This window comes from Vidua macroura, chromosome 2 (assembly GCF_024509145.1).
Source record: "Vidua macroura isolate BioBank_ID:100142 chromosome 2, ASM2450914v1, whole genome shotgun sequence".
Taxonomy (NCBI): Eukaryota; Metazoa; Chordata; class Aves; order Passeriformes; family Viduidae; genus Vidua; species Vidua macroura.
This window is the reverse complement of record NC_071572.1, coordinates 31,459,816-31,486,328: the sequence shown is the minus strand read 5'-3', so window position 1 is coordinate 31,486,328 and position 26,513 is coordinate 31,459,816. Positions and strand designations below refer to the sequence as shown.

Genomic DNA, 26,513 nt, shown 5'->3' with positions numbered 1-26,513 from the left:
AATATTAGTGGTATTGACAACTAATTATGATGCTTACGAGTACGTATAACTAACAACTTTCTGTATGAAATTAGTTAATACTTAATAGAATGTGCTGTCTTGTTAGAGTCAAAGCTAGTTGTCAAGGATGGGACAGTGCTGGTAATGGCTATTTTAGTTGCCCTGTCATAGGATCTGAACCTGTTAGCTCTATCATCTGACTGTCAGGTAACTGCTGGTAACTTAATTGTGTGCCTTATTTCTGTTTTGAAAGAAAAATACCCATTTTATTTAAGTTTAGTTATTAATGTGCTTTTAAGGATATTGGTAAAGATTACACAGTTTTATATACAGTTTTGTATACCTGTTAATTTAACAGAATAAGTCTGCTTGTTGTGGTTTAACTCCAGCTGGAAGCTCAGCCTCACACAGCTGCTTGCTTTCCCCCATGGGATGGGATGGGGGAAGGGAATCTGAGGAGTAAAAGTGAGAAAACTTGTGGGATAAGATAAAGACACTTCAATAGGTAAAGCAAAATAAAGAAATCATGGAATTATAATCTCAGAATATTCTCAGTTGGAAGGGACCACAAGGATCAACGAGTCAAAATCTTGGGTCTGCACAGGACAGCCCCAAGATTCACACCATGTGCTTGAAAGCATTGTCCAAACACTTATTAAATGCCTATTTCTGTGCCAAACCACCCTTTGGGTGGAGAACCTTTTCCTAATACCGAACCTAAACCTCCCCAGACACATGCAGAAGTCATATACCCACTGTCCTTATCTCAAGCCATGAGTTTTCTCATGGTTGAATTGAGAAAATAATGTGTGGCAGTTTAAAACGGGAAGGTTTGCCTTTGTCTTTCCAGTCTGAGGAAAATATGGTATGGAAGGAAGAGATCTGCCTTTTTGTGTTTAATTTCTTTATATTTCAGGGCTAATTAACTTGTTAATTAGCAGGACTTCCTAGAAAGTGTTAGATAGAAAACATTTTGTACCTTAAGCATTCCTCACTAAACTAAAACTGATCTTAAATTTCTTCCTTCTTTATTTTAATTGAATTTCTCTTACAGCCTGTTGTAAATTGTTTCTGAGTAGTAAATATTTACCTGTATCTTACTGGAAATAGAAAATGGAGTGTGGCATCAGAAGTAAAGAAGCTGATCTAAAAGCTTATCAGTATATGAGTAGTATACTTTAGCTAGGAGAACATGGAAAGATGTGTGAGATTTTTTTTCTAGTCAGTAAATTAATGGTGTTTCAATGAAGATTAATAAATGGACTGATTTCCTAATTACAGTACAAATGTAGTAGGTAAATTTAAAGGAAAGCCTGCTGACTTTCAAATTACAGTAACATAGTATAAAACAACTTTGGTTGTTTTGTAGTCTTTTCTTCACTGAAGAAAAACTGCACTGATTATTCTGTACTATAAAATGTAATTTCATATGGACCCCTTCTTGCAATGTCCTTTAAGCAAGGCAGTCTGACTCCCTTTATCAGAGGTTTTAAACAAAAAAAATCTAATGAATGCTCTGTGTTGCCTTTCAAAATTGCAAATAAATTCTCAAGTTACAAACAGATTAGCTCTGTTTTACAATGGTAAATAATACACTTTCAGCTTTCTTTAGTTTGATGCAAATTGGAGGGTGAGTAAACCAAATAACTTAATTTTAAATCTGGAACGCTACTTAGAGTTACAATCCAGAATTGATCCTTGACATGAATCAAACATAAAAGTTTGTAGACTCAGTGATTTAATAGGAGTGATTATAAAATTTCCAAAAAGCGTCTCCACATAGCAAAATCAAATTCCTCTAATAAAGGAATCTATATTTTAGGTAAAGACAATTTTTAAGAAACTATTTTAAAAAATACTTTCAGCTTAGAAAAAAGAAAGAAACAAAGTGTAATTTTTAGCTGAAATAGAAATCAGTGAAGTGTCCAGCAAAAGGGACTTTATTTTTAGTTCTGAAATGAGATACAAATTTGCATTCCCCTTGCAAACAAGTGACATCCTTGTACTGGAGGTGAACTGGTCAAGGTGCACTATGGACTTCATCAGACCTGTGAGCTTTTTTCCCACTCTCAAGAGAAGTATTCTGGTTGGCCATTAAATGTCTTTAAGAGGATGACCAAAATCCTCAGTTTGATCTCCAGATCGTGTGGGAAGACAGAATTTTTCCAAGTCTGGTATGTTTTAACATTAACTGTATCAGAAGGACACGGCATATGCAGGCTTCTAAACCAGTTGGTGTTTCTTAGCCAAGAATAAACTAATGGAAGTCCCTAGACAAGCTAACCTCCATGTTTTCAGGTAATTGACTGAGATGTCCGGCAGAGTGGGAGGAAGGGTATGAATAATAGAGGCTAGAAGATCATTAGCAGAGAAGATGTTTCCTAGTCAAATGGAGATTATAGCCTTCTTTGTTCTCTAGGTGTTAAATTACATCAAGGAGATAATTGGGAGGCTTTTCCTTGTAGTTTGTTTCTTACATCTATCTGTGCTAGATTTTTCCTTTGCTACATACAGTGGTTTTTTCTTCTCTCAGTTTTTAGGTTGCTAAGTTGCTGCTTGTTTTCTAGATTGTGGACATTACTACCACAATTCTTGTCCAAGGCCAAACTTAATTTTTTTAATTGAAAAAAGCCAATTTTCTGCTCCAGTTCAGAGCTTCTCCTTTTTGCTTTTAAACTCTGATTTACTAACTTGTTGCAGTTGTCAGGTTGTTTGGTTGGGTTTATCTTGCTGGTGGTAAAATGCTGTTGGCCTCTTAAATTTAATTTTTTTTTTTTTTTTACAGACTGAGACAACTTTAGGCCTCAGTTCATATCAACAGAAAAGGTAAGCATCTTTCTAAAAGTTTAATACAGACTTTAAATTTAAGATTTGTGATACTTTTCATAAGAATAACAGTTTAGTGTAAAAAAGATCAAATACAAACCATGTGATTTTTTCCAATTATTTTTCTCATAAAGAAAATGAAACTAAAATGTGAGATAGTTTTTAATATTGAATGGCTCAATCATAGAATGGTTTGGGTTGGAAGGGACCTTGAAGATAAGCTAGTTCCATCCCTCTGCCACGGGCTGGGTTCCTGTCCCTCACTACCTTATCAATAAAAAATTCCTTCCTAATATCTCATCTAAACCTTCCCTCTTTCAGTTTAAAGCCCTTTCTTGTCCTAACACTAAATGACCTTGTGAAAAGTCCCTCTCCACTTCTCTAGTAGCCTGTTTTGGGTACTGGGAGGTGCTCTAAGGTCACCTCAGAGCCTTCTTTTCCTCAGGCTGAGCAGCCCCAACTCTCCCAGCCTGTCTTTGTCCTTCTGATCATCTTTGTGGCCCTTCATGAGGAAGAAACTTCACATGTGGAATAAAAAAAATGAAGAATTCCTTGATTCACTTTTTAATGTATACCACAGAGTAATTCTGTGTAATTAAACTGAGAGTCTGCTTGTAGATTTTTTTTAAATAGTTTTTTTCTGTAGTTTCTTTTATTGAGGAGAAAGTTTGCCTACTTCAAAAATTCTTGATGTACTCTTTCAAGAAAATCTTGATGTTATTTTTGACAGATTTTTCCCCGCATTCCTTTGTCCTATCATAGAATCATTAAGGTTGGAAAAGACCTCCAAGATCACCAGCTCCTACCTTCAGCCATGTGCCACCATGCCCACTGAGCCATATCACATATCACATCTACTCATTTTGTGATGGTGGTGTCACCTCTTCCCTAGGGAGGCTTTATAGTACTTAACCACATGATGATTTTTTTCTGAATATCCAACCTGAATCTCCCTGGCACCACTTGAAACCATTTCCTTCTGTTCTGTCTCTGGTTGCCTGGGAGGAGTCTGACCCCTACATGGCTACAGCCTCCTTTCAGGCGATTGTAGAGAGCAGTGAGGTCACCTCTGAGCCACTTTTTCTCCAGACTAGACAGCTCATGACCCTGTGTTGTCCTCTCCTGTCCTGAAGACATTATCTGTTACTGAAGACTTTGCCATGTATTATATCTGAGAAGGAAAACAAGTGGCCTCTTTTTTCCCTGGTCCCTAATTTTTCTCTGAAGAATCATCAGATATTCTTGTTTGTTTAATGAGTGCATTGAACAGTAATAATCAAGCTTGTTTCTTGCACAGTAGCATTCAGCAAACTGTCACAGTGCATTTTCAGTAACTACATTTGTTTTTTCCATGACCTGTTTTCTGTTCCTTTTCAGGAAAGCTAGTAAAAGAATTTTCATTTCAAATGAGTTCCTATTTTACTGTGTGTATAGTTGCTTAATTGTGGGCTTAAAATCCTTCTTTTTGCAAGTTTTGAAAACCCTATGAAATCTCCAGCTGTGGACAGGAATGCAAACAGCTGTAGTTATGTGTCTTGTTTAAATCATGAAATCTCAATGGCAGAAAGAAAGTGCCTATATTGGCATCCATATATTTGGTGCAGTATTGTTTCCCTGAAAACAACTGAATTTGGTGGTTCTTGAGATTGAGGCCATGGACTAGATTGCTTACAGGATTTTTGAATTTTAATTTCTCAGCTAAGAAGATTGCTTTCTGTATTGGAAACTTCGTTGTTCTAGAGTGTGTTCTGTTAAGACACTGGTTTAGATATCTGAAAAGAAATAGTCTGTTCCACTTAAGAGTGCAGGTCTATTTGAAGTTCAGTCACAATGTGATGGTCTGCATCACAAGGTCTCTGATACCATGTTACATAGCAAGTACCAAATTTGCTTTCTGTTTTTCTCTCTCACTGCTGGTATTTTTTTTGCATTAATCTTTCCTTTAAGTCTTCTTCTAGGTAATTTTTTTTCAATGGATTGCTAAAAATACTTAACTTCTCTAGATAGCTTGTCTTTCCTTCTTGGTATAGCTTGCCAATATTTTTTCCCTATTTAGACAGTTTATTCAGTTCTCTGATCTACTTTTTAGAACTAAGTGGAAGGAGAGAAATGAACTAGCAATTTAATTTGTTTTGTTCATGCCCATGGCCAGGTTACAGTGCATCTATTCAAGTTTCTCCCTGTTCTTTCCCCAGACACTCCCCCTTGGGAATTGTTAGCTTTGAACTTTGATATAAGGTTAATATTGACATATCTGAGCCAGCTACTCTCTGGGTAGTTTATGAAAAAAAAATTTCTTGCTCGTCTTTTTATTCATCTGCATTTTTAGCAGCAGCTTCTGCCAGATACTGAAGTGGTCAGTTGTTTTGTGGAAGTTCACTTTGTCACTGAACCTGTGATTAATACCCCTATTTCTTAAAAAAAAATTCTAGTTTTAAAAACTAAAATATCTTTTCTGATGTATGCAGCTCAGCCTTATTTTTAAATTTTAACAAGTTGTGGATGCACTCAGGTTAATTACAGAACATTTTTTAGATCAAAAAGTCTGCAGTGGCTCTTTTGAGGATTCCGACACAAAAAGTACCCACTGTGAAGTATTGGCCAATTTGTCATTTTAAAGGTTCACATAGTTCTTTTTAGACATGCTTTTATTTGATTTTGTGGTAATGGAAATAAAGTAGCAGCTTTCTAAGAGTTCTTAGAGTTCTAAGAGTTGCCAAATAAAATCATGAGAATTAAGCTGTTTCACAGCTTAATTCTGCTGTCTTTATTTCTTTACAATTTATGGCACAAGAGAGGAAATAAAACCCTTTAAACAACTGCTGAAGTCATGTGGGAAAAATTACATGTGGAGTATGCTTAGATTTGAATTTTCTGCAGTAGCAATTAAAGATGTTACAGATAAGATTCCACAGAGCCTATAACTCCTACAGAAATCCCAGAACAGCTAGAAAGGTAAAGTGAGGATACAGAGACACATTTGCTACCTAACTTTGCAGAAATCTTTAAATACTGTATGTGACAAGCCTTTTCTTCATCTCCAAATGCAAAGATGTGCATTGATTATCTAAAATTGAGTGCCTAGTACTCTGATAAACAGCAAAGCATTATGGAAGTGCTGAAGAATATCCTTAAGACAGAAGAATATTGTGGCTTAGCACCAATGGATGCCCATATCAGCTACAGTGTTTGCAGGCATTGCTATTTTGACCATGTTTATGACAGCATCTGTGACAAATATTATTGAGACATGAAGTTGCACTTCAGTGAATTACATCTGGGTAGCAGCAGTATCTTAGTAGTTGAGGTAAATGTCCACTCAGATACAGCATGGATGGAGCAGGGAGGATAATGATCGTGCCGGGGACTATGTGTAGTTCACTCTCAAGTCTCATTTTTAAAATCAAAATTCTTGCAGAAGGAAAAAGATGCTGAGAACATTTACATTATAGGTTCAGATGACTCCTGGCCAGTTATTAGTCTGCTGGTGCTTGTTGGCAGATACCAGCAGTCCTCTCTTCCAGATGCATCTTTTCTTTTTCATGCTGTTCTTCTTGTCTTTAAAAGTTAGAAAACTTGGAGGTGTAGGGAAGGAAAAATGTTTAAATTGTGATTCTAAGACTGGGAGCCATATTTCTACATGCATACAATAGTAATTAACTTCATGTCATTATGCTGTAAAGTTGCCCTACCCATGGGTGTATCCAGCCTTCAGTGAGCAAGTGCCCAGCAGAGCAGACATGATCATTGTTTCCTTGTCTGCTGCAAGTTGACTCATGTTGGGCCCCTCAGTAGGCAATGTTTGAATCCCAATGTTGCTTGCCCCCATTTAAATCTTATTACAGTTGTTACTTTTATTATAATAGTTGGCATTCATTATGATGTTGTTGCCATAACCAAACTTTAATGAAATGTAACAAATTTTAAAAATCTGTGTTGTCCAGCCGACTTTACAGAATAATATAGCTCTTGTGTCCTGAGAGAATGTTGCCTAACCTTTACATGTATGTGGAGAACTGAGTATGTTATGATAGTTCAAGTTAGGCCAAGTTATTCTTGAGAGTGTTTTCAATGCATTTGAAATAAAGATATTAATTATCACTTTTGTAAATATTGTAAATATTTTTTGTATTTTTCCATAAAAGCAATTGATATGTCATTCTGCCAATAATTACCAACACAAAAGAGGTGCTGTCTAACTGTTCAGAGTTTTAATTTTGGAAGAAATAGACAGAATTATTTTTAAGATCACTTTAAGTTGAGTGGTTTCTGTTTAGCGTTACCTTGACAATGGAGGTACAGGAGCTTTTTGACCTTTTTCATTTAGAAATGCATCTAAATGGTTTTTAAAATTAGACTGTTAACTCTGAAGACAAGCTAGTCACTTGTTTTATCCTTATGAAACCTAACTGCTAATATAGTTTTCCAGCTGTATTCTCCTACATCCAGTGTCTCTGTAAACTTCATTTTGTTGAGCCAAACTGTCCTACAGTTTGACATTTGACTTTAGCCTGAGAAGGTGTACCCAAGCACTCTCTTATTTGACAACTGTAATGTGTCACAGCCGCACTTTAATAGTAGCAAGAATTTTTTTTTTTTTTTGGTAGACCTGAATACAGTTTTTCCTATTGGTGTCTTGTATTTTCACTTCTGTTGTACTGTGATCTGCACACACATGGCATATGTACACACACATACATATATCAGTATATACTAAGGCTGACTGGATGTACTAAGCCCACTCCTGTCCTTGGTAGTGTTTTATTATTTTTATGTGGACAAAGCTATTTTTAGTGACTAGGCTCTGTAGCAGTGAAGATGCTTTGACATCCAAACATATAGAGCACTGGAAGTTGATTAGCATGCTGTATGTTATACTTGAAGTGTGACAATTCAGTCTCAGAGTTTTAGTGAGTCATTAAGACATTGTAATTTTATTTAAAATGCTTTTGATTTTATTTTGGTTAAGGATACAATTAGGATTTCCTAGCCTATTCTTAAACTTTTACTCCTGTAAATAGCTTCCTTGTTGAAGTGGTTCTGAAGTATGGAGAGACATCTGAATTTGATCAATAATTAGCTTTCCTGGAATTGCACTGGATGGAATTGGATTGATCTTTGCTCAAGGCCTCAGCTTTCATAAGACAAGCCACACGTGCATGTCCCATTTGCTGGCTGCTCCTCCGTGTTGAGGCAGAGCTGTGTAGTTCTGGGTAGAGCTGGGTTTGTGGAGTAGCTTCCCTTACCCAGGACAAGTGGCTGCAGCTCTGTCTTTGGACATCTTGGATTGATACAAAGTCAGAAAACAAGGATCTTAACCAGTAATGCTCTTCTAATAACAGGGAGAAAAAGCATTTGAAGAATAAAAAAGCAGCTCTTGGTCTTGCCATTCAGGAGCCATTGATCTTCTATTCTTTAGTTTTCCTCATTTATTTTTTTTTGTGTTGTTGTCTCCCTGTTTTGTTTTTTTTGTACGAATAGGATTTTTACTCAGCTCAATTAAAGTGTTACATTTACAGAGATGCTTAACTGTGGTCACAATCACATCATTCTGAATTATAAAAAAATCTTCCAGTCAATGAAACTACTTTGTATATTTTGATTATATTTTTTTTACTTATAATTTTACCTATTGTGCTTTATATAACTGTACTGATAAAATAGGCAGTATTAGAGAATGCTTCCAGGTACTTTGTTGACTTCACTGCTGGATTGTTTGAGTGCTCTTTAAGTTTAGGCCTTCACCTACTAGAATTCTCCTGAAGAGTTTCCAGGGGAAGGTTAGTATAAGCAAAGCTAAGGAATGTTTCCAGAGCAGAGTCATTGTCTTCTAGATATTGCAAGTTTTGAACAGTATTGGGTGTTTTCTCACATGTGGCCTCAGTACCTTCAGATGCATCCAAGATTGTTTATGTACTAGTACAGAAGTAGCTGGAGAAACTCAGGATGTGTATGTTAATTACTGTTAGACATTGGATAGTATCCAAAACATCTTTCATTGCAATGTTTGGACATTGCTATGAAAGATGATGTAAACGTTTTTAGTGTGTTGTTTCACTCAGCCATCATTATATAAAGGAGAGGTTTACACTTCAGTTATGTCCATTTTCAAGATATGTGCTCTTACATAATCTTTCTTGGAGACACTGCATAATCATGTTGTAAAATTGCAGTATTTTGACTGGACAAGTTTTTTTTTGTTTGTTTCTTCTTTTGAATTAGTTGCTTTATTAGTATTAATGAATTTTGCTAAGAGAGGCTATTTGAGATGGGAAGGGAGCAAAAATGTGTAATTTAACAGTATCTTTTACAGCATTTCAATTTTTCTTGCAGTGTATCCCTGTATCGGGGAAATTGCCGACCTCTCCGGTTTGAGCCACCAATGCTGGACTTCCATGAACAGTAAGTTGAAAAGTCTTTTATCTGTTTTAATTATGCAAGTTAAAACAAAACAAAAAAACCAACCAAACAAAAAAGTCCCAAAACAAAAAAACAAACCCCAAAAAAACCTCCATCCACCACAAAAACCAAACAACAAATAACAAACAAAACCCCAGAAAATAAATAGGAACAGCATTTAAAGCTGATAGAGAAGTTTGTATACATAGATTGCATTAATAGATTGTATGTGTAATTGACCTACAGAGGGCTGCTGTACTCAGTATCATGCAGTATTAAGCATCATGTAGTGACCTGTGAGCTGCTGTGGTTTTGATGATTTAGATGCTTGTACAGCTGCTCTGCAGAGTGGACAGTTTTAAGTCTAGAAAGTAATATTCTGAGGTGAAATTACCCCTCTGCATGAATATAACCTTTGTCAGGGAGCATGTACTCTAGCACATCAGTTTTACTATGACTTTGGTGGCAAAAAAACTGACTGTGGATCTGCAGTTATTAGAACAGTAATGTTGACTTGTGAAAATAAAGCCTCAAGGAGAACAAATAGCCTCCAGGAACTTAGCTCCATGTTCTCTACCTTGCAACTGGTTGCTGTTTCCATTAAACAAAAGGGAGAAGGAAGGAAACTAAACATTTCACCAGTGTACCTGTTAGTTCTGAGAACTACTTCAGTCTTACCTTGTCTTACTATGAACTGGTTACTGTGTATAGGTAGCTCCAATCCCTTTTCTTCCCATCAGTCAAAAGTGGTTCTGGAGTAGGTGTTCATGGAGCCTTTGTGCATGATTGATACTTAGACCAATGCAAACGGCAGTGAAAACATTTCAAACATTTTGTTACCAGTTCAGTCTGGAAGAATGAGAACAGTCCAGGTGTGCCTTAGCCCATCATTCCTTCCCCCATCCTCAGCTGCTACTGCTGCTGGGTGAAAGACTGTTTCATTTACAGATAAGCCACAAATTATTAATAAAAATGTATTCTTTCCTTTTTCTGTTGGAAAGACTGTTGTACAGTGTGGTGACTATGGAGTTGTGAGAGGAAGCTCCTGCGTATTGACATGGTGTATACTTGTGTCCTTCTGAAAGAAGAGAACCCATAACTGTTGTTTGCACAGAGTAGCTTTCCAGAAATCACCTCTATACAAAAAAAACCCAATGTAAATGTCACTAAATAACAAAGCTGTATGAAAATCCCTCATTTTACAGAACTCAGTCTAACAAAATTGTGGCTTTACTTCTGATGTAAGTCACTCTGCCCCCTCTTTTTCCTTAAAATTTTCTTTTAGCTTTTGATGTTGTGTGATTTTGTTGTTTTTCTTCCTGATGTCAGTATCCAGTAAGAGAATATTGAGTTTCTAAACTGAATAGCAAAATATCTCATGGTAAGCCCTACTCTAGTGCATCTCTGCTACAAGAAAATTAGGTTGTAGTTAATAAATTATTTTGGTGAGTGCAGTATGAATTCAAACTTGTAGAGCAGTGTGCTTTTTGTTAGAGCTATTGTAAACTTACCTATTGATTTGAGTTTAAGTTATTTTCTCTTAAAAACTCTAGAAGTTTTCAGTTCATAGTAATTCCAGTCTTTGATATTGGAAATGTATTTTATGCAGCTTTTTCTACTACAAATAAATTTGATGTTTTCTGAGCTATCTTTTAAAGGTTATCTAGAGTTTGCTTATGCTCTGAAGAAAGCTACACATGCTTTTTTGTTTTATGGACTTCCAAAGATGGTTTTTTTCTCCCTTGCTATGAGTAGATCCAAGACAGTACCATAAATACTTTACTTTTCATTATATTTTGGCTTTTTACATAAACTGTTCTTGTTAAAGCTAAAGGCACTGAAGAAACAATATAGATCTAATACAGTGTTAAAAGTAGCACAAATCTCTTACTTGAGAGTGGCTCTGTACGATACATGCAAATTGCACTGAGGGATTGCTGTCTGTCAATTAAAATAAGGAACCTGTGTGTTAGATCTTGATTCATTATGTGTTCCTTCTTTGGTTTGGGTGGGTTTTCTTGATGAATTCATCTGTTGTCATTTAGGTTATAGTCTCAGGCAGCAGTCCTCTTGTGATTTATTAAAACTTAAGTAAGTTGCCAAGAGCAGTTTCCATAAAGGTTTGGATATGCAGCCCAAAAGTTTAGTTTAAAATCTGTGAACCAATTCTGAGAAATGCTGAGTAACTCAGCCTTATGGTGGGAACAAGCTGTAGGTGCCAAGCACCTTGGAAGTCAGATAATGCAGATTTAAGCTTTTGAGTTTTTGCCTTTTAAATCAGGGTTTTCACATTCAAATTCTTTGTTTTCTGTCTTTGTTATTAATGGATTTTAGAAAAGGCATAAAATGCATGTTTAGTTTCTGAATAAGTACTATACCCAAAGGGTGTTTTGTTAATAGGTAGCATGTAGCATTTAGTAGAGCAAACATGTTCCAAGTTCATGTTTATGCTGAGCCATCAACACGTATCATACCTAGGCTAAAGAAAGATCTAATATTTATTTTCAGTTGTAAGTCAAGCCATTCTTCCCGTGACATTTTTGGTGTGCTACAAGTGTGTGGGTTTAATCAGTTGTTTCAAAACCATGCCAACTTAAGCAGGAATAATAGTTAATAAAAGTTACTTTATCTAAGGATCTCAGAAAATCAAAACCAGTATTAAGTTGGTAAATATGTGCTGTAGACACACTTCCTGTAATCCACCTGGAGATGAGATTACAATGGTCTTTGCTTCTGGTTTTTAACAGTTGGAGGGTTTTTTAATGCTGTTTTAATATAAAGCCAACCATATTCTACCACTTTGAAGGTAGTCCAGGTAATCTCACGTTTATCAAAAGAAATGCATGCTGTATGTTAGGATATGCAAATCTTTAGCTCACTTGAAGAGATCCCAAATGTTTTCTGTATACATTAAGCCTCTGGGAATGGGATAGAACTGAGGCAGGTTCTCCCATATCATTGTGCCAGGGGAGTACTTGGACTAAATGTGGAATACTCATTTGGGTATTTAATGTGTAAGCCTCTTTCTTACGTTTCTGAAGCAACACTCATATTTTTCTGGAATAAATTCTGCAACATCCTGAATATCAGAGATTCAGGGCTTTAAAGAAAACAAGAAAAAAATTTCCACCTAAAGCCAGCTCCACAACTAGCTGACTCTTTTTTTTTACCAGCATTCTGGTCCTTGTATTCTCTCTTTTAAGCTGTTGCTCTCCTGTGTTGTTAAGTGGGAATAACTGAGGTGTTCTAACCTATAAACAATCATTATGTTATTCTCTGTAGCTTTGGGAGCTGGTTGCTCAGAGGCTATTCTGGCAGAACAGTCATTATCTGTATGACTTTCTGTGTTTAAGACAGGTCTTCATATTAGAGATCTTACAGATGGCCACCTGGTATGAAGGCTGAAGAATACTTTTACAGGACAGTTTCTATTCAGTTCTTCCACCTACTTTGTGGGAGAATGTGGATCTTCACTGATCTGAATACATTGCCTTCATCTTTGTTAATTCAGCTCTGACAGTATCAAAAGTGAAGTTTAAGTTCTTTAACTAAATTTTTTTATAGAGGTGCCTTTTGATAATGGAGCACTTGTGTATTGAGTATTTTAGGACACTGCCACAATATAAGCTAGAACTGCTCATCAAAAGTTTTTTTTAATGTAGAGATATTTTAGATGAAGTTGACATCCTACCCATGTTTTATAGAAATTATTGGTACTGTATGAAGTTATGCTTCTGGTTACAGTAATATTTTAATCCTTGATCAACATATTCTTCTGAGGTGAACAGAGATTCTTGCTTCACTCAATTTGAACGAGGTCCGTTTCTCAGACAAAATTTTCTCATTGGTAGGGCAGTATTCTGAAGTTTATTTCAGTTTTATATTGATAATCTCATTTTGCATTTCCTTTGAAGTGCTTTGATTAGGGCATTTTTGTGATGTCTTCATGTTTCTTGTTTGTGAGCTCTACTATTTGGCAGGATATTCTATGAAAGCTTAAGTTGGGCTTGAAAGCAATTGCTTGGCAATGTTCAAATATGGAGAAATTATATTGTTAACAATTTAGCTATTGGAAGTTTTCTTGAGCTATAGATGAAATGTTTGCATCTACTAGATATATAGTAGATATAAATATCCTTAAAGCCATTGGAGTTACTTGAAATAATATAAGGTTGATATAAATTTAGCAAAATGATCTGTTTTCTTCATGAACTCTAATCCCTTATACAAAAAATAATGAAGAATTTTAGCAACTAGAGAATTTATCCTACATTTTAAGTACACCTACCTAAAAGTAAGTTGCCTATAATGTACATCCAAATGCTTACACAGTACATTTGATACACTTGTAATGTGTGAGTTTGAGATTGTTGGAATTTTAAAGAAATGTTGCTAAAGGAAACTTCATTTCCCTTGGAGTTTATTGAATGTGAGAAATTGTTGACAGTAAATTGAGATTTCATCCAGATCTGCCTCAGGTTTTGTTCACATATCATGCTAGACTGCACAATGCTGCTGAAAGTTCATTACACTCCTAGATTCATTCCAATCACACTTGGTGACATGGTTGGATAAACTCTTCTACTTGTATATGTGGTTTTGATAACTGTTTGGAAAAGGTGTGATTTTGTTGCACGGAATCTTTAGATTCCTAACTTAAAATGGGGCACTTGCTCTGTGTAGTATGTTACATTGACACCAACTTTTTTGTCAAATCTAATGTCAAAGAACTTTCTCTGTTAAAAGTCAGTGAAATCGGGAAGGTAAGAAAGGACCAATTTATAGGTTAATACATATATGAAACCAAAACCCTTCTGAGTTGGAGACATGTTTGAGAAAGCAAATAAATGTATGTGCTTCAGCTACTCTTAACTTCAGGTAAAGAAGCTGCTTGCCTGTGTCACTCAGCCTGTTTTGTGTGAAGCAGGAAGAATGCTGTACTCGCTAATTCTTTAGTTTCGTACATGATGCAGGCTTCCTTTGTTTAAGGAAACTAACATTTTCTTCAGAATGGGACACAAAAGGCATTCTCTTTAAGTCTCTGGAGGTAACCTTGTAAGAGCAGCTGGTTTTGTTTCTTTTAATTAAAAGTCGTTGGACACATTACAAGTCAACACCCAAGTTCTTTGTGTTGGAGCTTGTTCAGTCTGATCTTCTGGCTGGAGGACTGTCTTCATTCGTTCAGGAAGTTCCTGAGCCTAGCAGAGTCCAGGGCACATGACTTTGTAAGCTTTCCACATTACTCTTCTGCCTTCTAGGCATCTGTTACTCACCCCTGTCTGATAGGATACTGTATGACAGGATACGGATTTAACCCTTGAGACACTTCTGATATGTTGCCTGATGACAAGTTTTACAATTGTTTCCACAGTTGCCAAAGATGCTAAATGAATTAATTACATGGGTAAAAACATGTCAAATTCTCAAATGCATGAGGAATTTACCAGAATTGAATATTGAGTATATTTACCTATATTCCCAGCATTTCAAAATGTATCTAGGAAGCTTGTGATTGACTTCATTTCTCTCTCCATTCTCATTAGAAAGAATAAGGGATGGAAGAGAAAGAATGTATCTGCTTAATTCATATATTTTGCTTTTCAGTAATAGATTTGTATCAGTTTTCATAAATCAAGTGAACATTTTGCTTAAACTATATGCAGTAAGAAATAAAAATTAATTGCTCTTTCAAAAGGGCATTTTCTCAATTTGTATTTGCTTCACAATGAGTAGCTACATATTTTTGCAAGTCAGTTTTGGACCAGTAACTCAAGGACTCATCTCCCCAGAATTTGCAAGTGCTGATTTCCATTGTTAAAATAAACTACCTTTTGATCACTGGAACAGCAATGAATTCCATTTCAAGAACATGCTTACAATACACTGCAGATACTAACTCAGACTTTGAAAAGAGTTGAGTTGCAGCAGTAACGTAACGTTAACGTAACATTAACACAGGCTTCTTTACCCATTTGACTAGGCATCTCACCCTTGTTAATTAGCATCTTCTTGTCTAGGTTATGGTATCACGTTTTTTATCAGTGTAGGTTGACCTTTTTGTGCAGGGACAAAGAATCAGGAGCAAAATCTTACATGCTTTGATACTTCATGTTTGCCTGAAGGTCTGTGTCTATACCAGCTTCTCACAATGAAAAGTGCTAGCTGTGACTGCTCTGGGAAGTTCTGCTCTAAAATTTGGTATCAGCTACAACTATACTTGTGCAGATCGTTTTGGTTTGATAATCTGCAGCTTGGAGAGCATCCCTTATAAGATTATGGCTTGGAATGCAAGTTCATTAGAGGTGTCTGGTGCACATTGTCCTACCTGGATTTTACCATGTCTGATGGCAGAAAAAGCAGGTGAGGTTTATGAGGTCCTATTTCTTTATATTTGGGTAACATCACACTTAAAGACTATAAGGAAAGCTGTATCTCAGCCAAATGTAATACTAGACTCACTGTTTCAAAATTAGAATGATCAGCAAAAGAGTAAAGTAAAACAAAGTCCTAACATCAGAATTCCTTTTTAGTGCCTTCTGCCTTTATTACCTATAATTATACTGTGGTAGTTGAGTCTGGAATATGAAGTTAGTGAGCTATGGTGTTGGTCATGGCTGTTTCCCAACCAGTTTGTTTTTATAGACTTGAGCCTCTCTAACAGATGTATAGTCTCTTCTTTTCAGAACTGGAAAAACATGAAGGTCTTAAAGATTGTTAATAATTGAAATATTTCCTGGCTAATGAGTTTTTATTTCCAAACTACCTTTCTGACATGAGCAGATGGGTGCTTTGCTATTGCCAGTTTATTCAAGATCATTTTCTTGGCTTTGTGGTGTTTTACACATCACAAGTGTCACTGAAGTCAACTCTGATCTTCACTTTTCAGTACATAGCTGTTTCTCTTTAGAGACCACAGATGATACACTAGTCACATCATTTGCTCACATGTAACACAGTGATTAAAATCTACTCATCTCTCTCTCCTTGCTGTTGTGGTTGGAAGGAAGTGTTCAGTTTGAGTCTAGTTTTTGCTGTTAAGTCCTCATATGCAGAGTGATTGGTGTGCTTTGTTACAGAGTAGGAGGATGATTTCCCCTTCTTGACGAGCTGCTGAACATGCTGTGGGGAAGAGAAGTACCCCAAAACTGTGCTGTGGCAAGCAAAGGAGTTGCTCTAAGGCACTGGGAGCATGTATTCCACTAAGGAGAGTGAAAAATTGTAGTGAGAACTAGGGAACAGACAGCTGATCCTCAGACTACAAGACCTTTCTTCTTGGAGTCTTGGAGGAGATCTACTGTTTTATTTCATCCCTATTTTTAAAAAACGTTGGTGTTGGTAGAATCTGGGTACTGCTTTAAGGCTTGACCACTTTGTCTAAACAAGGAATTTGCTGCAAAAATGTTGACTGGTATAGAAGCTTTTGCTTTTCATAGTTACCAAGCAGATAAAATGCTCAGGGCCATCTGTAGTGATATCAGTGAGTGTTTGAAGCAGTGTGTTCGTAATTCAGGGGGTGCAGGGTAACTCCCTATCAGCAGACACTTTTCTTGATTGTGGATTTGCATGCTTGTTTTTATGGTGGGATTTTTGGTGGGAGTGGGGGTAGAGATGTGGAAATTTGGAGGGCTGACTCTCAGTTGCATTCCTCTGATCGGGTAAGCTTTTTCCTTGCAAAAGAAGAACAGTGCATAGGTTTACTGTTTAATTCAATCGATCAACAGTGTAGCAGTTACAGTAGTTAATGCAAAATGTCACAGCTGATAAACTATTTCCTTTTCTGACATCCTTATGTATGCTAGCAAGAGATGAAAATATTTTCTGTTAGGGCTTAACTTGGATGTTTGGTTTTGTACAGGTTTTGAAAGGTGAGAGAAATTGTGGTCTTTTTCACTGGTGAAGTTAGAGAAGTCAAAATGAGACTTTTTTTCACAGTGAAAGAAGGATCAAAAACAATTTTTTGCTGACGGAGACATGAAATTAGGTGAACTCAGCAAGTGAAGAGTTTTACAGTGGCAGACTGCAGATATGTTTTTGTTAGTGATGATGTCATTTATTGATGGTTAATAATTGTGTCTTTGAATTAATAACATGGTTTTAGAATCTGCTTCATGCGTAGAAGGTTCTGTAACCACAATCACTTTGTAAATTGTGGCATAGTGTGTTTATTGTCACTAAATTCTCCATTCAATGGAGCCTTTAATTTACAGCAAAGTTACATTGCTTCATCTGTTAAGATATATTCCACACCCCCTCTAAGCTGAAAAACTGTGACTGCAATAGCACATTTTAATTTGGTCTGTTAAGGTTAATTGAAGATGGCAGAACAGCTGCCTGTTTCTGGTCATCATCACTGCAGGTCCTACAGGTAGTAATTCTTATCAGTAGTTTTGGTGTCCTTGCAGTGTTTGGAGCAAGTGACATGGGAGTGCTGCAAGTGAAGGGTTAACTATTTTGAATTCCAGAATTCAAAAATGCAGCAGTTTTTAATCTGTAAACTACACACTTTATTAATGCTTTGATGCTGATACTTAAAATGTTAAAAGGCATGAAAAAAATTTTGAAGAGACAGAAAAGTATGAAAAATAATTGCTGAAACTGGAACATCTATTATCACCTCTATTGTTGTAAGCAGAAAGAAATTAGCCAAAAGCTTGTGTCAAATAAAATTTGTTAGCATGCCTTGTTAGTGAAAAATTGAGCAGTTGTTTGACTATGTGACTTCAGTCTTTTAGGGTTCCTAAATTCTAGAATTTATCTCAAGCCTTTATTTTTTTACTTAAGGTATGAATTCAAATAAAATAAAATAATTGTTGCTGTACGTGTCTGCTTACTTAATTCTGTAGAGCATATTATAAAATATAATACCAGACAAATTCTGGATGCTGGGTAAGACTACTTATAATCTCTTATGGAAAAAAATTTGCATTTAGACTTTGGGCTAGGATGTGTTCTGTTTATTTTCAGTTGCTGTGTACACCCTGTCTTAAGATAGTTATTTAGAGCTTCTAGCATAGGAATAGAAAACTTTGCTTCTTTTCATTCTGAAGTAAAAATCTGACAATAGAATTTCATGAGTGTGATGCAACATTAGGTTAACCTTCAGGAAAAGTAAGCAATGAAATAATGGAAAATATGTTAACTAAGTAATTCTTATAGGTCCAAGATACATATGGTATTTGAAAAAAAGCATTACATGCAAAGCTCTGTTTTCAGTATTCATCATGTTTATGCTCCTATCTGGTATAATGGGAAAAGAGTCCAATGCTTTATTGTCTAGATTTCTGACACTTTGTAAATATTTTCTCTCTAGGCCAGTTGGAATGCCAAAAATGGAAAAAGTTTACCTACATAACCCTAGCTCAGAAGAAACAATTACATTAGTATCAATATCTGCTACAACATCACATTTTCATGCATCATTTTTCCAAAATAGGGTAAGTTTTTTTACTTTCTCAAAATCAGCTTTTCTTCCTCCTCTCAAATCTGAATGGAAACTTCTCTAAAAGAGTGACTTACTGCAGTAACTACATACCTAGAAGTATTAAGATACTGCAGTTCTTCTCATGTTGGAGCAAATTTGAACTGAGCACAGAAACGCAAAGAGTCCTGACTATCTTGGAAATATATATTCAAATTGATGGTTTAACAGCAGATCTCTTTTGTTGCTGAAGTGACTACATTTTCTCAGAGCACTTACAGAAAGAGACTGTTCCTATAAATTTTCTGAATATTCTAAGTCATGTGAAGTGGTGTTAGTGTGCAGTAGTCACTCCAGTGTACTTAGAGCTGTAAAGAATTGTGATACGGGAACTTGCACGTTCAAAAGCATGTTGTCAGCAGGGTTAACTCCTAATCACATTGCTGTCAGATAGAGTATTCTAGTTTCAGTTTTATTTGCAGGGCCTGTGGCTTAGCAAGAGCCATGTAAAACATGAAAAAATTCAGAAAACCTGTCTTGATAAGCAACCTGTCACATTAATGGAAGTCTTGTAGCAGTTGCATTTCTCCAGTGACCTTTGAACTGTCAGTCTGAAATATTTTTCTGATAAGCTGAACTCTGAATTCACAATTCAGTGCAAAAATTCAATAAAATATGATCCTGCACTAGATAATAGTTTGAAATTATTGCTATTTTTATTAGTTTTTCACACATTTCATTTGTTTGAAAGTGCTACTTTTTTCATTCCAAATCTGCAGCTGACTTTCTAATGTCAGTATTCAACAAAGGACACATGAGGATTTCTGTATCACAAAAACTATTGTTCATCTGCATGATGCAATTTATTCAGTAAACAGTTTTGCTTATCCCCCTGCTTTCTTGCTTTTCTTTTTTCCAGAAAATTCTTCCAGGAGGGAATACGTCCTTTGATGTAGTTTTCCTCGCAAGAGTAGTGGGAAATGTAGAGAACACTTTATTTATTAACACTTCTAATCATGGGGTATTTACTTATCAGGTAAGAGAATTAAAGAATGCTTTTCAGAAAAGTGAAGTGTGAATCAGGCAGAGTACCTATTATGGGATGCTTAACAATCCAAGGATACTTGCGCAATAGTGGTGGGTTGTTGGTTTGGGTTTTTTTCCCACCAACCCAGCTGAAGAAGTTTCCATCCCTGTTGTTTGTTGTAACACAGATACACCATTGTAAGGATCAGTAGGGCAGTACTGTAAGCCAGATCAATTAAATTACAAAGGATTTTAAATCCTCCCAGTACCTTTTTTTGCATGTGTTGTTTTAGTGGCTCATTGTAGGGATCTAGCTCATCCTTTAACTCTTTACTTATCTGATCCAGTGGCAAGACAATGTTATTCATTAAGCTGGCAAAAAATTACTCAGTGGAGATTCAGAAAGATAATTCAGACAGATGAGTCTGAAGAGACCGAAAAGTGAAAAATGAGAGAAATCCTCTTGTTGAAAGAATATAACTCTTACCATGAAAATGTTTTGCAAACAACAACAAAAATGCTTTCCAGTATAGATAGTTTCATAATGATATGATTAAAGGAACATTCTATACTTTGTTAGACTTTAGCTGTTATCTGTCTATGACACTACTCCAGAGTGTCAGAAAAAAGGATGGATTTTTTTGATTGTCTGTTTTTCTGTATACATGTAAGTAATTAGTAGAAATGGGAAATAGCCTTTAGCTGCAAACGAAACCAGTTTCTTTATTTCAGAGCTTTAGTATGATACTGGTTTTAAAGGTTTAGTTATAAGTATACTATAAATCTAATCAAAAAGACTTTATGGTGGATTGCTAAAATGGGTGTGCATGTTAGGCTCTGCAGCAATTACATACAGATACTTAAGTTTATGTTTCTTTTTCTGAACCAGGTGTTTGGCATTGGAGTTCCGAACCCCTATCGATTGCGCCCATTTATTGGGGCACGAGTTCCTGTAAATAGCAGTTTCTCTCCTATAATAAATATCCATAACCCTCACAGTGAACCTTTGCAGGTGAGTGTAAGAGAAAAATCATTAAATGCTTGTTTATTAATGGTATTCATGGTATTAAACTGAAATTTTGTTGATTTTGGTACTTAAAATTCTGTTTGAACTTTGGAGCTATTGGAGGTCATGTATTTCATATTTCAAGATTTTTTTTTCTGCTTAAATGCAAATCAGTTCTAGACATTTTACATTATAGTCACAGATCTCAATTTCCTAAACTGAGATTTTCCAGTGAAATTCCAGTTTTTAAAATGGTTGTAATTACTGAAAAATAAAGATTTAAACTTCACTGGTAATTAGGAGGAATACTGAAGCAAGCAAACAGATCTTTTAATCCAGTGATGTCTCTTAGCTTCATTCTGTTTGGTTTGCACAGCATAAGATGTTGTTTCAGTATACCCCAGTGTGTAATCTTGGAAACCATTCTTATGTTTGGGCAGGATTGATGTCTTTACCTAACCCAAATTCTGATTCTGTTAAGTAATTCACAAACAGTAAACTGCTCTAGAAAGCACATAAAGTGTAGCACTAGCAAATGGCTATGTCAGCATTAAAGTGAATTTGTAAGGTATTCCAGTGGTCAAATAGTTACTAACCTATGCCATTGCCCATGATAGCTGATAAGTAAACAGGATCCCTTTAAGGCTGAGTGCTAACATTTTCCTGTTACCCACCTCAGGTGGTAGAAATGTATTCCAGTGGAGGTGATCTCCATTTAGAGCTTCCAACAGGTCAACAGGGAGGTACAAGAAAGCTGTGGGTGAGTAGTCATGTCTTGCAGCAGTCATTGTACTTGTTTGGGAGGTTTTATTTTGATATGAGCTTAGGCTTTGGGTTTTTTTTACTAACTTTGTGTCTTGTCATGTAATCATTTAAAATATCCCATTTAAATGGAAACAATAACAGGGTCTGTTAATATTATGGTAGTAGGAGTTGAATGAAAGGTTTAATTAAGATAAGCCATATGCATTGAGCTGTGCTGTTTTGAAATGTGAAGAATAAAATGATTCCCATTAGAATGAATTACACCTACCTGAGTTTTTAGTCCTGGAGGCCTGTGAGCTGGATCTAACGCACAGAAAAAATATACATGTTTTTCTGTTTGGTATGTTGGCTAGGTTTTTTTGGTTTCTTTTAATTTGTCTTGGCTTTTTTGGTGGTGCTGGCATTTTTTAACTTTGAAAGTCCTTCCTGCAAATTACTATGAATGCACACATGGATTGAAAATGAAGCTACACAAACTTAGGGAAGAAAAATCTATAATGGGCTACTAAATAAAACAACAGTGTATGTAGCTGAAGTAAATCCCTAGATCATGAGTTAAGGTGGCTGGAAACTTCTGGAAAATGCTCCTACATGCATGCCCTGGAGCTACTCCCTACTCATCATGTCTGCTGCTAGAGACAAGGTGGTGGATTGGATGAACTCCTGGTCTGACTCATTAAATCTTGTTTGAAGTAACACATACTGATATCTTTAAGTGAAATAAAAATCAGAAGCATCCTGAAGGTACAGTTCTTGGCTCCATGCTGTATGTCACACCATTAGTAATGTCCAGCTAGATACAAAATCTATTTTCCTTTTCAGTTGGAATTACTTGATTTTTTGATGACTGGTTTTTGGTCTAGGAGAGACTTCAGAGCCATTGGGCTCCTAAGTTTGTCTCTTGCTCAATTGTATCATTACAGTAATGTGACAGTTATATTTGTTTTAAGAGGGTATTTCCAAGTGAGTTACAAAGGACAATCGCAATTCTTATCTTTTCTGGAGAAAAGTCCGTCAGAATGGCAGAATTTTAGTTTTAGGTACAAAAGTTGCAAGGAAATAAGTATTAACACAGATCACAACATTTTAAAAAAGGCAGTGGAAACAAATACTGAGGGTTAGATGTTCACATGAAAATGGATTTTAAAACATTAATTAATGTCCTAATGTTTTGACACTGCTTTGGTCAAATTGCATTGCTTCTAAAGATAGCCCCTTACTGGTTGTCAGGAGAATTCAAGGGGGATATTTTTCAGAGCATGAAGCTTTTCAGCTTCTCTTGGCCAGGTTGCCAGTTAAAGCAATGATGACTCACATGTGAAAGCTTCCAGTGTCTGGCAAGGATTGATCCTCTTGTTTCCTCTATCCATCCGTTTTCATACCCACTGGTATGCATTTTCATATAACCATTGATATTTCAAAACAATAAGGCAGTTTTAAGAAATCAAACCAGTAGGAGGAAACACACAGATACATCATTGTATTGGTTATGTCAAGAGCTGCACTGCAGTTAGAAAAACCTTCAAAGCAGCAGAAATTCCTTGAGCTATGGTGATGATACTTTGACATATGGATATACATAATTGTGAAAAATTGTTCTGATGCCAAATACTTGAATGATTGGATGGAGCAGTCTACATATGCAGGAGTATTTTTTGATCTGACCAACTTTGGATCCCTAGTTACACATATGGAAGAGTCAGATCACATCCTTTGATACATTAATGAATGGCTGCATTATGTTGGGTCTGTGAAAACAGAACTTGAAATCTTCTTACTTTGATATTCACAGCTTTCAAAATATACATCTGCAGTCATTATGCCTTAGAAAATTTCCAGTCAAGGTTTTCATCTTCTATTTAAAAACAAAAACCAAGCAACCAACCAAAAATACAGTCCTCAGACCTTCTGTAATGTGATGAGGAAGACAATCTGATGTTAGTATTTCAGCTATAGTGCTGAAGTTGGTCTTGTGCTGCAGCTGTGTTCAGAAAATACAGAAAGAGATGTCTTTCAAACCCTGAATGCAGATTAGAACCGATAGAATAGGCATGGTACAGCAACTGAAATTAGTTTTTACTTTGTCCTGTAAATTACACAGTGACTAATAAACGTGGAACTCCACAAGCTTCTGGCTGCATGGAGTTATGCACTGTTTTAGTTTGTGTTTAGCACTGAAACTGTATGGCCTGCATCTGCTTTGGAGAAAAAGCACTTAGAGTATGCAAAGTCAATATTTGATATTACTGTCAACATTTTTTCTGAATATCTTTTTTTTATTGCCAGATTCTGCTAATGTAGTCTACTGTCTTTTTACCACAAATTGAATATGTAAAACTTAGAATCATAGAATTATTAACTTAATCAAATGGGACATGAAAGTTCTCTTGCATATACCTAGTTTTAATCAGTGTCATATTAGATTATTACAACTATCCTTTATAAATTTAATGGTAATTTTAGTTATATGAAGTCTATCTCTTCCTGCTATTGTAGCTTTTTCTCTTCTATTGTAATTATTTGGTGTGACAGCTTTTTTTGTAATTACTGCGCTCTCATAGATGTGCTTTGATAATTTATCAGGAAATACCTCCCTATGAAACAAAAGGAGTGATGAGAGCCAGCTTTTCTTCAAGAGAAGCAGATAATCATACAGCCTTCATCAGAATAAAAACAAATGCCTCAGACAACACAGAAGTTATTATTCTGCCTGTTGAAGTAGAAGTTACAACAGGTTTGTGAAAGAATGTTGGGGTTTGGTTGATTTTTGGGTTTGCTTTGTGTTTTTGGGTGGGTTTTTTTTTCAGTTATTCAAATTAATTAACTCTTAGTATAATAAGAAAATAGTAACTTTTTTTTTTTTTTAAGCACCAGGAATCTATTCATCAACAGAAATGCTAGATTTCGGTACACTACGAACACAAGGTAAACCAGTCTTCAGTTCTCAAAGTATTGATGAGAAATAGGGTGGGGAGGGGAAAGCCCAGTACCTTTGTACTGTTCAGGGTTGCTTGTGGAATGATGCTTTTAAAAAGATAGATAACAGTGGGTTACAATAGTGCACAGATGCAAGAGTACTTGGGGTGTGGACAAGCAAGCAGTAGTTTGCAAACCAGGTTGTAAGCCCAGTAGTAAGGTTAATATTACACAGTTGCACATGACTTAGTCTGAAAAGCATTTCGGTTCAATTAGTTTGTGAACTTGTGAAAATTGCTTCACTTCTGGGCAAGTCTTAATAATTTTCAGACACTTTAAAAATTGTCTTTATATGCATTTGGGCTTAACAGTTTACATTAATATTGTTTAGTGATAAAAAAGTATATATCAGAAAGTAGTAAAACCAGAGATTTTTTTGAAACTGTAAGAGGGATTTACTGCTGACGAAAAAGAGTATTTATCTTTTGTTCAACTAAAAAAAGATAGCTTCTGAAGAACTTTTCCATACTACTTCCTTAACATGTAAAGTTTTTCAAGTAAGCACAATTTCTCCTGAACATGTAAAGATATTCAAGTAAGAGTAATTTCTTCTCAACATGGTGCATCTGAGAAAGTTATTGATAGTAGTATTTTTAGCCAGTTCACTTCTTAATGTGTTAGAAATGTGAGTGGTAAGCTGAAGCATGTAATACGTACTAATACACAAAAAGGCAGTTTTGTGTCAGATTCTTGGGACTAGCTATTTTGACTGGCTGTTCTGTCATGTTAATATAACTTTTTAATGCTGAACAGTGGAGGTATATAAGAAACCAGCTAGTGTAAATGACTTTATATAAGATTCACATGTTGAAATAGCCTAATAGACAGTGTTTTTTGTTTTTTAACAGATCTGCCAAAAATTTTAAATCTGCATTTATTAAATTCAGGAACAAAAGATGTGCCAATTACAGTAAGTTTGATTTCTTTTCATTTGAAACTTTCTACATGTATTTATTTTTTCTCATATTTTTTCTCATGGTTCACAGGTTTACCATGTAGTGGTCAGAATTAGAAGCTAGGTGATGTGTGACTGAAAATGTAACTTCAAAGCAGAGCAAATAATTTTTATGCATGTTAAAATTAATTTGCATCATAGTCTCTTTTGAATGCTCTGAACAGCATTTTTAGGCTGTACCTGCATTATCTGATCCTTTTGAAACTTTTATACTTGAGAACAGTAATTCTTGTTCAGTGGATAAGAGATTAATACAGAGTCTGTAAGATTCTTTGTCCTCATCACATTTACACATCAGTATATAAAGTGGTTCCCCAACATATTTTTTTAAGATAAGCCAAGAGTAGCTTTCAAGAGCTGCCTGTAAAATTACCCTTTTTTTCTTGAGCTTATCTGCTTTGTTGCTTGAAATAACAAAAGAACCCAAACACTCTACAGCCCTTTGCAGTAAGACCTCTGGAGCTGAATGTGAAGTGCAGCCAGCTTCAGAATTCTTTCATTTGGATTTTCTACTTTGTTTTTATTTCAGAATTTCGGCACTAGTCTGGTAGTCTGCCTTTGTTCATTCATACCTTTTTCCTGTGTGATTTTTCTCATTGCCCACTATTTTTCTCACTTCTTCCCTTCCTGTCGTCCTTCTTTTCCAGATTTAGTTGTGTAGCTAGCTATACCTTGTCCCAGTGCACTTCAAAAAGTGTTGAAGTGTTGAAAAGGAACCAGAGGAGCCAGAAGAATGACTGAAGGATTGGCAAAGGTTCCTTACTGAGATCTTGGAGAGCATTTCTATGCTTATAAAGCTTGAAGCTGTAACTATGAGGAACAGTGTTTTAATAGTAGAGATCTAGCAAAATCTTAGGATACTGGAAACTGAGGCTAGATGAATTTAAAGTAGAAACAGGAAACATTTTTAGTGATGAAGATAAGTTTTCACAGTGACAATAGACCATTGCAGTGCTTGCTAAGCTATTATTCACTAATAATTTTCAAGACAAGAGAAACTTACAGTATACTGCAAACAAGAGAAACTTACAGAATAGTGCAAAAATATTTTATTTCATTGAGGTCTTGGTGCTTATTGCAGTGAGGCCAGGTGATCCTATAGGAATAATGGCTTTGTAAGCTATAGCACAACTTCCATAGAG

The 26,513-nt window shown here is 35.7% G+C and overlaps 1 protein-coding gene across 2 annotated transcripts in view; it reads left to right on the top strand.

The window, feature by feature from the left end:
• TMEM131 (transmembrane protein 131) overlaps positions 1 to 26,513 on the top strand; it is a 93,791-nt gene that overhangs the window by 28,611 nt on the left and 38,667 nt on the right. For both annotated transcript variants that reach the window (XM_053970028.1, XM_053970027.1), the window contains exons 3-11: positions 2,786 to 2,826; positions 9,160 to 9,228; positions 18,536 to 18,659; positions 19,563 to 19,679; positions 20,559 to 20,681; positions 21,355 to 21,435; positions 24,024 to 24,174; positions 24,309 to 24,365; positions 25,265 to 25,326. In XM_053970028.1, coding sequence (XP_053826003.1) covers positions 2,786 to 2,826; positions 9,160 to 9,228; positions 18,536 to 18,659; positions 19,563 to 19,679; positions 20,559 to 20,681; positions 21,355 to 21,435; positions 24,024 to 24,174; positions 24,309 to 24,365; positions 25,265 to 25,326 — 825 coding nt within the window. The remainder of the gene's footprint in view (positions 1 to 2,785; positions 2,827 to 9,159; positions 9,229 to 18,535; positions 18,660 to 19,562; positions 19,680 to 20,558; positions 20,682 to 21,354; positions 21,436 to 24,023; positions 24,175 to 24,308; positions 24,366 to 25,264; positions 25,327 to 26,513) is intronic.